This window comes from Psittacula echo, assembly GCF_963264785.1.
Source record: "Psittacula echo genome assembly, chromosome: 6".
In the NCBI taxonomy this organism is placed as follows: domain Eukaryota; kingdom Metazoa; phylum Chordata; class Aves; order Psittaciformes; family Psittacidae; genus Psittacula; species Psittacula echo.
In genome coordinates, this window is record NC_137743.1 from 4,216,841 (window position 1) to 4,230,264 (window position 13,424).

At 50.9% G+C, this 13,424-nt stretch overlaps 2 protein-coding genes across 2 annotated transcripts in view; one reads left to right on the top strand and one right to left on the bottom strand.

Moving 5' to 3' along the window:
- The window catches only part of LHPP (phospholysine phosphohistidine inorganic pyrophosphate phosphatase), a gene marked incomplete at its 5' end in the record, with an annotated part of 78,145 nt that extends 70,910 nt beyond the window's left edge, over positions 1 to 7,235 (bottom strand). Inside the window, one exon of the mRNA XM_080621758.1 lies at positions 7,117 to 7,235. Within this exon, the coding sequence (XP_080477884.1) occupies positions 7,117 to 7,235 (119 nt within the window). The remainder of the gene's footprint in view (positions 1 to 7,116) is intronic.
- Positions 7,236 to 10,828: 3,593 nt separating this feature from the next.
- NKX1-2 (NK1 homeobox 2) lies at positions 10,829 to 12,491 on the top strand (the record flags this gene model as incomplete). Its single annotated transcript, XM_080621523.1, has 2 exons — positions 10,829 to 11,060; positions 11,923 to 12,491. 2 exons carry the CDS (start codon positions 10,829 to 10,831, stop codon positions 12,489 to 12,491), a joined length of 801 nt encoding a protein of 266 aa, XP_080477649.1.
- Between the last annotated feature and the right edge of the window lie 933 nt (positions 12,492 to 13,424).

The following is a 13,424-nucleotide window of genomic DNA, read 5'->3' on the forward strand; positions in this document are numbered from 1 at the left end:
GGCGCAGGACACGACGCTGAGTGACAATGTCCCACAATGCAATTACCATGCGTCAGATGAGCCGGTCCCTTACAAATCACCTCGAACTTTACACATCTGCTGCCTGTCAGCATCTGCCAGGTTCACTCACCCGAAAATAATGAAAAAACTCTCATTATTGTTCCATAACAGGTAAAGTGGTAAGACAATTATTAGACATCCCAGCTGACCTTGCGCAGACTTCACCAACTGCCCTTGCCAACCTTTACGGGCAGCCTCTGGGCACATAAAACACAAAACCTGCTCTTTTTAGGTGATGTGAAGGTTAAGACACCACCAGGAAAAGAAACGGCTCTGGAATCTAGGCTGGAAGGCATCATTCCTTGTGAAATTCACATTGTCCTGCACATAGCAGAAGCAACTAAGGGCATGGCACAAGGGTAAACTTCAGAATTCCCACCTTTGGTCGCTGGCTTCTATAGGAAAGGTTTTTCCTAACATGGAAAGGAGAAAGGTGATACTCCTGTACAGATGGGCAGGGAGGGGCAGAAAGGAAAACCTTTCCATTCCTCTGATTCCTGACATCCTCGCAGTAGGTCCAAAGCACTTAAATCTTGCTGGGGCATCTCTGATGCTGCTTGGTGCCCTGATCTGGTGTCTCCATTTGCTGATGTCCGAGTGCAGCCAAGCTCATCATCATTCCTGCTCCCTGGTGGCCCAGCTTTCTGCTCCAAATAGCAAGGCTGGCCTGAGAAATCCTTACGTACAGCACTTTTTGCCCCCACTCCCCCTTAGATTCCTGGGTCTGAAACTCATCCCTACATCTGCTGTCTCACAAGCACAATTTCCTCTCCAGACCCATATGGCTCACCTTTTTCTAGGTACAGAAGTGCACAATTTGGAGGGACTTCAAAGGGATTCCAAAAGGCATTAAAAATAGGAGGGTATCACTGAACATGAATGAAGGCACGAATGAACATGAAAATAGGCACAAATGAAGGAATCACAAGGAAAGAGGCCAATGTTATCTAAGGGTGGGCAAGGGTGAAATAAGAAATGGGACTGTTATAAAACTAAGGACTCTGGAATCATCACTTTGAGACACTGTTTAACAGCAAAAACTGAACAAAATCACTGAATTGCAGTTCACAGAAAACTTTATTCAGGTATTCCAATCATCTGGAATTCTGCAGAGGTAAAAATTAATACTGAAAGTTGCACATCAAACCTACCACAGAGCTTGTTTTGTCCTGGCTTCCCTACATAGGCTGCCTCTCTCTGACCACCAAATACTAGACACCAGGATTATTGAACAAACCACCTAGTACCGTAAATCACATTCCACCTGCCCAAACAGAAGGGTGATAACAGATTTGCCTACAGATTTGTAAGCAACATGCCACAAGGGTGAAATCTAGAATTACTTATTTAATAGATATATGCTTTTGAAGCGAATCTGCAGGAAGGAAGCACAAAGCAGAAGGAAAACCCTTCTGGTCCATTCTATTCAGTAACAAGATGCATCTAACTGCTGCAGGTTACCACATTCGCTTAAAATATTACTCCTAGTAGTCCCAGGCTTCAACCAGGCTGCAGGAACTGAGTCAGGGCTTCTCACCTTGTAGTACCTGGCTGTGTTCCATCACAGCAACACACCACTGAGTAGATTCAAACATATGGATGTATTTTGCAACACAAGTAAACTCAGGGGGATGTTAAATACTTGGTAACTCTCCACTTTGGAGCTGTCAAGAAAAAAGTGTGAAGTTAGGGGATTCAGTTAGGATGAACAGGTCTGGAATATGCCTGTTTGCAATATAATGACTCATATTGCAATAGCTTTCATTCTGTGCTAAAAGCAGTTGGGGTTTTTTGCCTCTGTATCTTTTTTATTCCATTAACATTTCAGACAAAACCAAGTTCTCTTTGTCACAGTTGAATTCTTGCTTTGTAGACAAACTGCATCTATTCGTAAGTAAATCATTCTGTTTCTCAGAAAATAAATTGCCAAAAGGTTTCTTTTCACCTCTTATAGAAAAGAATTCACTCTTGGGTGCTCTGCTTATCTACTTCAGGAAGCGCCACATAATTCATTACAATAGCTCAAAGACCAAGCTGCATCCTAAGAAACTTAGTGTGATTTTGATCTGGGAACATCACTTACCAAGACAGCACAGAATCTGAATGGTGATGCTGCTGCAGAGATCTTTGCTGATATGCAAAGAATCAGGCCCAATTCTAAGATCCCAGGCTGAGCTCAGCAAACATGAAAGATGAGGGGAAAAAATTACTACTGCAGTGGTAAATGGAGACAAGCCTCAAGTTCTAAAGCACAGAACGAGGCAGACTGCTGCTCATCCACTTCAGGGATTAATCAGTGTTTACACAAGGTAGTGGACAAACAAACACTTAGGTGGGTAGGCAGTAGGTATCACTGTAATATTTTCTATTATCCTTTGCTGGTCAATATTTGTATAGCACATAATTGTGTAGCTCAAGACTCTAATGATGATTAAATTCCAAAAGCATAAGCACTTACTCATGTAATTTGTGTAGACAGCACTTGGAGTCCCCACAACTTCAGGGACAGAGATCTTTCTAAGGAACTAATGAACACTGCTGATTAAGAATGCAAACATGGGTTAGGAAGGGCCACTGAAAACTGAGGCCACAGTTAATGGTACAGACTGGAATGAAGCTGTGATAACTGCACCCACTGAGGATCAACTCCTAGATCTTCTGGCTCTGCATGACAGAGTGCTTCACCTTTTTGTGTCTGCTGCTTCATAAAGGGCAAGTGACATTACTCTTCCTTGGGATCCATGGCTAGAAAGGGCAAAGAGTTAAGTGCAGAGACAAACACATGGATATTTGCACAAGAGTTTGTATGGTTTTATTTCAAAGCTTCTTTCTAGGAGGAACAACTCCTGTGCTATTGCCTGTCCTGAAGGCACAGCGAGCCTTGAAACTTGGAACATCTGCACACACTGTGCTAAGCCACGCTTCATTTATCTTCTGTGACAACAAAGATTCCCTACTCCCTGTCACACACACACTTTCAGAGGCCTCTTTGTAACCTCCCAACTGTCCCAGGCAAATCCCTGCATGCTGAATTGCTTTACAGTTCCAGTTCCGCTTGTCCTCCTCCCAACCCACCCCTTGTTAGACTCTCCAGGTATTCTACTTCAACAGGACTGTCCAGCTGCTCCCCAGCCTCCCTGCTCCCCAGATTTCCGTTGCTCTTTTAAAGGACCCTGTAGTAAGTTGTGCTAACAGATGCACTATACTGGCCAAACAACAGGATGTTGTAAATGTCCAACTCCTGTGTGCTTTTCATATGGATATGCTAATGGGAACGCTATCAGCACACAGTTGTAAATGCAAATAACAGAGCAGAGCCTGACATCTTTTATGGGTGTTTAACCACCTTCTGTCTTGTAAGAGACCAGCTCCCTGCTATTTGTAAGCTAAAAAGTGAATAGCTCACCTCGTGTCAATGCTGTGTAAATCAGTTAAGACAATAACAGCACATGCAGAGGCACTGTTAAGGCTGACTCCAGAAGAAGCCTTTAAGTCACCGATGGGCTTTCTGATCTTGTCCATGGGCTTTCCAATCTGCTCCACAGTGTCTGCCAGTTAACTGCACACACTCAGAGATGGCTTTTACTTAACTCTGTGTTTTATTTAACTTCATTAAAACATATGCCACAGTAAATTAAACAAGCAAGAAACATTATGGGTTTAAAAGTTTTAAAGAGCCAAATTATCTTACCAAGCTGCTCTTGGATTTTCCAGTCATCCAGCACTCCAATATCCTCACCTAAAGTTAGTATTAGCAGTCCCTGGTAGATTTAATAACACTCCTGGCACCATGGCTTATGGGTCAAACCAGGGGTGCCAGTGCCCTCAGGCACACGAGCGCCTGTTTGCCATAGTCTGGATGAGTTACAAAGGATCTGGATTCACTTTATCATTACTTGAGCACAGATGGTCTGCTTTGTACAACAAATACTCTGTGGTTCATCCTTTTGGTCTCTGATTTACCAATTCCTTGTCAGTGCAGACTGAATCCTAAGACATTTCATACTTAAGATTGCTGAGTGATGCAGATATGTGAGCAATAAAGCTTTCCCAGTTGTAACACTGTGTGTTTCATCACCAGTTGTACCAACTTTGATAGTGACTCTGATGCTTTCCTCAGGAGGATCTCTACAGCACTGGGGAGCGTGTTACCGATCTCATCTTGGTCAGGAAGTTTCAGTGTCCATCAGCTCCTTTGGTCACTTTTCTGTTCCACCTGACTGTAGTGCTGCTAAAACCAAACAAGCAAGAGAGAACCACCCCCTGTAGGCATCATAAACATAAACCTGGCCAAATTCTGCTGGTAGAAATCACATGGCTACTCTCTCAAATACTAACTCCCATAACTGCAGAATCGGGCTGAAAACAAGGAAAATACTGCAAGTATAGTTTTAAGAAGTGGAAATGGCTTCACTGCAAATCAAAGTGTTTACTTGTCACCTTCACTGCTGTGTACTACACATTCTTACACTGAGTTAATTGCTGTAATGGTGTGGGAGATGATGTAGGAAGAACAAGCTGAAGAGAACAGGTCAGCTGTCATATTATGAGAGTCCATAGCTGCAATATGAATGATCAAAACAGTATTTAAGACTCCTATACATGTGCACTGAAGGATTTTAGACATGTCTCTTAACAAAAATCACATCAGCCTGAATTAGTTCTCGTTCCCAGCTATCTGCAATTAAGACTTTATAATTGATATGAATTCATTAAAAGAATTGAATCCATCTGCCTGAAACCACCTTGCTGTCCTGTGACACAGACACAACAATTAATGACCAACGGACAATAGGATAACAAGTCAATAAAGATTTTAAATGGTGTGAGCTGGAACCATAACCAAACTAAGAGGCAGATAAATACAGCTGCTTAACTCCACCCAAGGAAACTGATTGTACAGAAACGATTCTATGAATGCCACATTCCCAGGATTTCAAGAAAAAGCCCAGAATATCTTACATTTAGCCCAAGGCCAGAGTTTTACTGTTGTTTCATCACCATATTCCTAATATTGCTGTACGTTAAGTTGCAGTTAATGTTGCCTCCACACAGGAGGTATCAGCAGATGCAGAGACAAAAGTTATTTAATACCAGCCTGCAACACAGCATAAAATTAAAAACCTCGTAGAAAAAACAACAATCTGTCAAAAGCAGTTCAGATATTGTGGAGTACGTCATGGTTTTTAAAGGAATGATCTTCTCTCCAGCAGTTATTATGAAGTTGTCATTTATGTTTGGGTTGGTCATGCCTAGAGGTCCCAGCTACACTTGGCATATGCCATGTCCCAGCAGAAAGTGCCTGAAAGGAAGGTGGGAAGATGTGCTCCTCTGCAAGATGGACAGCAGAAGACTCTTTTTCACCAGCAAACCACCTGCATCAGCCTCAGCAGAAGCAACATTACCAGGAGGATTTGAGTGGATTTGGCAGGAAAGCCAGGGAAGTTTAGTCCTGGCAGTGCCTGTCCCTTTGCAGTCAGCAAACAGGCTGACAAGGGGCAGAGCAACATCTACCTGCACTTGCGCAAAGCATTCAACACTGTCCCATAGAAGACAGGATTCATCTCCTTGTGCTGCTGCCCCAGAGCTGGATCAGGGCTGCAGGGGGGGTCTCCCCAGAGCACAGCAGAGGGGCAGGATCCCCTCCCTGAGCTGCTGCTCACGCTCTGGGGGTGCAGCCCAGCACACAGGGGGGTTCTCGGCTCAAGCGCTCACTGAAGCCGGGCCATGGGGAGCTTCTCATCAAACACATCTACACTAACGTACATCATCTGTACATTCGATCTTCCCCAATTCTGCCTCTTCCATGGTGGCTCCACCAATGTTAAGGCACATATTTAGCTAAACTCATATGACTCATTTTAGTGATTTCAGTATTTCTTGCTGCATATCTCCCTGCTCGATAAAGCACTTGCCACAGGTGTGTCCATGGTGGGTGGCCCCAGAAGACAGAAGCCACAGAGATGCTCACCAAAAAGGCCATCAGCAATTCACAGGGGTTCAGCACTTAGACGTGTCCCCTTCAAATGGGGTACACACAGCAGCACTCCCCACAACAAACAGATCTGGATGCTCTGCAGCAGGTTGGTAAAACATCACACAGAGCCAAAGGCTCTTCCAGGAACCTGCAACCTCCCTTCTCCAGCAGAGTAGCCCCATGAATCAATACCTCTCTTTAAACAACGACAGCCCTGGGGCCATTGCTCTCCTCTGGCCCCATCCTGCTCCGCCGGTCAAACAGCACTGACACCAGCAAGTCACCCTAGTCAATTACAGTCAGTTAACCTCACTAAGTGAAACCTCTGCCTGTTTAGCAGTGGTTGCTTCTCTTGTGTTAACCGGACTGCATTACCCAGCTAAAAAGGAAAGGGTTCACTACCTGTGGGCACTGGTGAGTAACTTGTCAGGACAATACTTCGCTTTCAAGTCACTTAGAAGCCTAGCAATCATTAACGGCAGCGCTGAAGTTCTCTCTGCCTGCTGGGGTGTCAGTTCTCTGCAGGAAGTCCCACCTAATTTCATAGAATCGTATGATCCCAAACTGGTTTGTGTTGGAAGGGACCTTAAAGCTCCTCCAGCTCCAACCCCTGCCACGGGCAGGGACACCTTCCACTAGAGCAGCTTGCTCCAAGCCCCTGTGTCCAACCTGGCCTTGAACAAAGTTCATTAACTTACAGCAGCACCATGCCAGCACGGGCAGTACCTTAAAACTGATCACCAGGGGAGCAGGCCAGGCCTCCTGTGCACCACCAGCTCCTACTACATGTGTGATGATGGCTAAACAGAAACTGAAGCAGCCCGTTTGACTGTGCTGCCCCGCTCAGCTCCACACAGCAAACAGGGGGCTGAGCAGTCAGGGGGGGTAACCCTGATCCTGTCGCCTCTGGGTACAGCTCCATAGATCAGGGCCGGACCCGCGGTGGATGCTGTGGGCCATGTCGGGAGCGTCCCCCCCTTCACACAACCCGCCCCGCGCAGCCCCTCACGCCGCCGGCCCCGCCTCGGCCTCCTCCAGTGAGGGGCTCAGTGCCAGGCCGGGCCCCGCCTGCCACCCACCTGCGCACGGCCTCGGCCGAGCCGGCGATGGGCGTCCCGCCGCCGTCCCCGCCGCTGTCGTAGAGCACCCCGCTGATGTCCAGCAGCACGCCCCGCACCGCCCGCGCCCAGGCCGCCATGGTCCGCACACCGAGAGGAGCCGACCCGAGTCGGCCGAGCACAGCCGAATGGAGGTGCCGAACAGAGCGGAGGAGCCGAGCCGCGGGCGCTGCTGGGAAATGTAGTCCGAGGAGGGCGGTGTCTAGACCGCAGTAACCATGCACACCTTGCGCAACTGCCTCCCATTATCAATTAACGTGTTCATTTTGTTAAAGCACCTCAGGCGGGCGCAGTGAGTGTGGGGTTTTGTCCCTTGCTTTGCGATAAGCTCCCTCAGACACACAGAACCCCAGCCTGGTTTGGGTTGAAGGGACCTTAAAGCTCCTCCAGCTCCAACCCCTGCCACAGGCAGGGACACCTTCCACTGGAGCAGCTTGCTCCAAGCCCCTGTGTCCAACCTGGCCTTGAACACTGCCAGGGATGGGGCAGCCACAGCTTCTCTGGGCACCCTGGGCCAGCGCCTCAGCACCCTCACAGGAATAGGGATAGTGTCCCTGAGGATGGACATCACCTGGATCAGAGGCTCTGGGAAGCCACAGGGATGTCTTCCTCAAAATCCACCCTGCTTTTGTCACTCCTAGAGGGGCTCCTGACCCTCAGCAACACCTTCACATGAGTGAGTTTGGGAGGGGTGGGCTGCAGCAGGGTAGGATTTGGGGAGCAAGGCACCTATCACATGGCAGCAGAAGGCTGAGGATGCTGACAGGGCCGTGCCCTTCCTCGATGACGTCTTCTCATCCATGCCCACTACTTCATACAGACAAGAGACAAAAAAACACTGTCTCACCATATAAAGACTTTCACAGTCACAGATGTTATCAAATGTGATGCAGCTTTACAGATAATATTGTTTTCCTCCTCGATAAAGTCCAAATGCTTTCTTATTGCTAACATTATCAATAGCATGCCACAATTCCCAGAATATATAAGGATCTGCAGTGGAATTATAGTGCACTTTAAGAAAATCCAAGGAGCCTTGGCACAAATGATTTGCATCACTGCTTCTGGAATAGCCTCTGGCTTTCCCTTAAAGATAGTATCTAAACTGTGAAATTCATTAAATAGACCCAGAAATGGATCAGGTTATTTAAAACAACATTCCTAATGGTGCAACATCTCAGCTGTCTCCACCGATAGCGAACATTGTCTTGGATGGTGTTATCAGCCCAGGACACCCGCTATGAATATTGATCCACAGCTTGTTACAGCCATCACTTGCCATCAGGACAGGTCAGGGTTGAAACCCACCTAGCATCAAAGCAATTTAAAGACAGCACTTGGGTGGAATTTTAATGCTTGAGCTGGGAAACGGATCAACTTCAAACAGACTGCTAAAGCTGATCCGTGAGGGTGGGGGGTTCCATGTGTGCCTCTGAACAAGCATGTTTGTGTCTTGGTGTGTGTGCACGTGTTAAACCGGTGATGTCTGGATATGTCTCAAATGAATTCAGTGCTGCAATTTACCTTCTCAGCTCCTGCAGACACAGCAACTCAACCAGAAATGTCTGCAGTCTGATCCCAGGGCTGAAGCAGCTCTGCTCTGGAGCCAGGCTGAGAGAGCTGGGCTGGGGCAGCCTGGAGAAGAGAAGGCTCCTGAAGGGGAGACCTGAGAGCAGCTCCAGTGCCTAAAGGGGCTGCAGGAAAGCTGGAGAGGGGCTTGGGACAAGGGCCTGTAGGGACAGGCCAAGGGGAATGGCTTTAACCTGCCAGAGGGGAGACTGAGATGAGCTCTTAGGCAGAAGCTCTTCCCTGTGAGGGTGCTGAGGCGCTGGCACAGGGTGCCCAGAGAAGCTGTGGCTGCCCCATCCCTGGCAGTGTTCAAGGCCAGGTTGGACACAGGGGCTTGGAGCAAGCTGCTCCAGTGGAAGGTGTCCCTGCCCGTGGCAGGGGTTGGAACTGGAGGAGCTTTCAGGTCCCATCCAACAGAAACCAGGCTGGGATTCTATGAATTACTTGTAATCCCATCACCCTGAACATCTTCATCTCATCCTCTTGTTTTCCTGTTATCATAAGGCCTGTGCATTTGCAACAGCAAACAGGAACCCCAACTCTGCTGGGACACGCATAATAGGAGGAGGGTTGTGCTCTGCAGCTCTTCCTAGGGGTAAAAGCAGAAGCAGCAGATTCCCACTGAGGGCTGCCTTCTCCATCTGAGTGCCTCTTCCTTCGTCCACACCTCAGCCTGACTCACACCACCAATAGAGACACTAAGGAGAAGGAAAGGCTTCCTCCTGAGCAGATACAGATGTGCAGAAATACATTGCCAGCAAGTTTACCATGGCACTGGCACAGGGCAGACGCTGGCCCTGCTGTTGCCCACCCTGTCCCAGTTACAGGTTTGAACAGACAATGAAGTGTCTCCACTCAAGGCAAAGAGGGTCTGCCAGGGGGCTGCTCCATGGGGCAAGTGCTTCTCCAGCACCGCCTGCCTCAGTTTCCCTGCCTACTCACTGAGTGAGTTTCAGTTCAGGCCAGCCCTTGGCCCAGGGTCTGAAACAGACCAACCCTGAGCTGCCCCAAAATGAAGAGTTGCTCATCTCTCCCTGTAGTTTCATAGAATCCCAGGCTGGTTTAGGTTGGAAGGGAGCTTAAAGCTCATCCAGTTCCAAGCCCCTGCCACAGGCAGGGACACCCTCCACTAGAGCAGGTTGCTCTAAGGAAGGATAGGGCAGCCACAGCTTCTCTGAGCACCCTGTGCCAGCGCCTCAGCACTCTCAGAGGGAAGATTTTTTTCCTAATATCTAATCTAAAATAGATATTAGTTATCTAATATCTAATTAGATAACAGTTAAAAAACATTTCCCATCTGAAACAGCAGAGCACTTTGATCCTGGAGCCTGCTTGGAGCAGTGGAGGGATGCAGGAGCTGTCCCTCCTCTCTCGGTCCCTTTGTCACACGAGGCTGAAGACCACTCCTGAGCTGGGGGCTGCACGTGGGTCAGTGAGGGGAGGGAGAAGGACCCCAGGGGACAGTGGCTCCATGATCAGTGACACACCTGTGCTGGCCAAAGCCCCTGCCCTGGGGCCAGGGCTCCTGCCTTTCCCTGGCGCATCCCTCCACCCAGCCTGGGGCAGGGAGTGGGAAAGCCTGGCCACAGGGAGGCTGGTATGGAGGGATGGAGGGATGAGGGATGAAGGGATGGAATGATGGAGGGACAGAGGATGGGAGGACAGAGGGATGGGAGGATGGAGGGATAAGGGAGAGAGGGATGGAGAAACGGAAGGACAGAGGGATGGGAGGACTGAGGGACAGAGGGATGGAGTAATGGAGGGGCAGTGGGATGAAGTGATGGAGGAATGGGAGGATGGGGGGACAGAGGGACGGAGTAACAGAGGGAAGAAGTGATGGAGTGACGGAGGGATGGAAGCATTGAGGGATGGAAGAACGGAGCAGGCGGGGAGGGGGCTCGGGGGCGGCGTGCCAATGGCTGCGCTGCCCCCTCCTCTGTTCCCCCCCCCCGTCACCTTCCCCTCCCTACCCTCCTCCCCGGCGCTCACTCCGCGCCCAGCGCCCCGCCGTGCGGCTCGGGAGGCGGCCCGGCCCCGCGCAGCCTCCGCCGGCTCCGCGCTGGGAGCCAGCAGGTCTCCGGGAAGCGCGGAGGGTGGGGGGGGAATGCCGGAATGCCCGGACCGCGGGGGCAAGGCGGCCCCCATCCATCATAAAATCTCCTTCTCCATCTTAGACATCCTGGATCCTCAGAAATTCAGCAGGAGACGCGAACCGGCCGCGGGGAGCTGGGGCAGCGCCCCCCGCTCGGGCGAAAGGGAGGAAAGTTTGGGAAGAGTTGAAGTAGGAAAAGACGCTGCTGCTCCCGGCAGCGGCAGGAATAAACTAGAGGCACATGGTAGGAACGCGCTCGAGTTTCTCCGGCCGGTGCTGGCGGGGCGAGCAGGTGGAGGCGCCGGCGGGCGGGATCCCCATTCCCTGTCCCTCGGGGTGCGCTCCCGGCGCGGGATCCCAGTGCGGGGCTCCTGCAGGAGGATGGAACGGGCAGCGCGGGGGAAGGGAGGGCTGGAGCTGGATTTGAAGCCTGGATGATGCGAAGGGAAAAGTTCTCGGTGTGTGACCGTCAACCCCGGCTTCCGAGGCATCCTCATGTACGCCGCATCCCGGCCCCGGCTCTTGCCCCCGGTCCCCGTTGCCCGGGGATGGGTATGGAGGGGTGGGCTGCCCCGGCGGGCCGGCTGGGTAATTGCTCAGCCCGTTCCCACCGGAGAATGCCTGAGCTCCCGTTGATCGATATCCTATTACCGACTCCCGCCTATCTCCTGCCCGCAGCTTGCAGGTGCCCACTTCAAACCTCCTTCCCCCGGCCTGATCCTAATATTGTTCGATTAAAACTTACCTTTAATAGATGACATCTATCGATCCGGCCCTCGCAAATCTGAAACTCCATTAGCGCGGGGTTGGGGAGGAGTGGGAGGGAGGAGGGGATTTATTTCGCTTCACAAGGGGGACTTTAATAACTTCTTTTTTAATTGGTAAGAAATCCATACCGCCGCTTCCCCCCTTCCCACCGCGGGTGCGGTGGCACAGAGGGGAGCGCGGGGGGATTCGCCTCACCTTTATCTTGTTTTAACGATTTCTCTTATTTTATGGCGCTGGGGGGTGTCGGAGGAACAGAGCCGGGCCCCGAGGGGTATCTGCGGGGAGGTGCGGGAGGAGGGTGCGCAGACCCCCCTGACCAGCGCCGCCATCTCGCCTAGATGCGCACCCCGCGTTGGAGAGCGGCACCGAGCGCGACGAGGAGGGTCCGGCCGGGGATGGCAGAGAGTCCGGAGCTCGGCCGGGCTCGGCGGAGGAGCCGGGCTCGCCGCGGGGCGGCAGGCGGCGGCGGGCCGAGCCGGGATGCGGTAAGCCCCGGCGGGCGCGGACGGCCTTCACCTACGAGCAGCTGGTGGCCCTGGAGAACAAATTCCGTGCGACGCGGTACCTGTCGGTGTGCGAGCGCCTCAGCCTGGCGCTGTCCCTCAGCCTCACCGAGACGCAGGTGAAGATATGGTTCCAGAACCGGCGGACCAAGTGGAAGAAGCAGCACCCGGGAGCCGATGGGGCGGCCGCATCATCATCCCCGACGGCGGCGGCGGCGGCGGTGACGGGCGGCGGCAGCCCCAGCCCTCCAGGTCCCGGCGCTTTGCCCTTCCAGACTTTCCCTTCCTACGCTGCTGCCAACGTCCTGGTGCCGCCGGCAGCCCCCTTCGCGCTGGGCGCCGGCGCCTTCACGCCCTTCCTCGGCCCCGCTTTCCTCGGCCCCTTCTATGCTCCGCACCTCTGAGGCGGCGGCGGGACAGCCCGGGGCCGGGGGCGAGTCTCAGCGCCCTCCCTTCTGGCGGTTGCATGGCGATTTCAAGTGTAAGAAAGTTCATTTCTAAGCGTCGCAGCAGCATGTTTAAGGCACATTGACAAAGAGAAAAAGCCGCTGGATTTTATTAGCACATTTGAGATGTAATTATAGGTGTTGGAGATGGGAACAGTGACTCTCTTTACACATGCCCTGCACTAATTCCCTCCAGATTCTTTTCTGAGTTGGTTTTTAAAGCACTCCTCCCTGATGTTTGGCTTGTTAGCACATGTCTCAATTCTCAAGGGCTCGGGAGCACTCCTTACCACTGCTGTTATCCTGCTGCTACTGCTGGTGATGGTGAACATGGACATTTCAAATCCCAGGGATGCTCGCCAGTGAAGATGTCTCCTGGCTCTGAGTTTGCTCTGAATTCACTCCTTCGACTCGGCTGTGCCCTGTCTGACCCATGTTTTATTCTCCTATCTGACTTGTGACCTGGAAACTACATGCCATACGCTTGGTCTCCTACCTGGAGGAGAGTTTTCCTTTCTGTCTGAGAAGAGATGGGACTGCAGCTCTGTGTCATTGGGTGATGCGCAGGGAATCTGCCTGTGGGTCCGTGGGACTTCTTCCTTTCAGCTCATTCCCAGTGACTTGAAAGGTTTTGGATGAGATGTCTGAAGATCACTGTTTTTCCAGAGAACAGTTGTTCTTGTGCTAACAAAGCAAATGAGGCAGGAAAGAAACCATAACTCACAGAACACGATTGCATTATTCATTCCTTTAAAAATAGGGCATTTTGGGTAGAAAATAAGTGAAACACAGAGGTTCCAGCATGCCGAGACCTATTTTCCATAACAGAGAAATACAGGCTTTTTCTTCTTTTGCTGTTTGGAGTGGTTGTTAGAAGGGAAAATCACATTT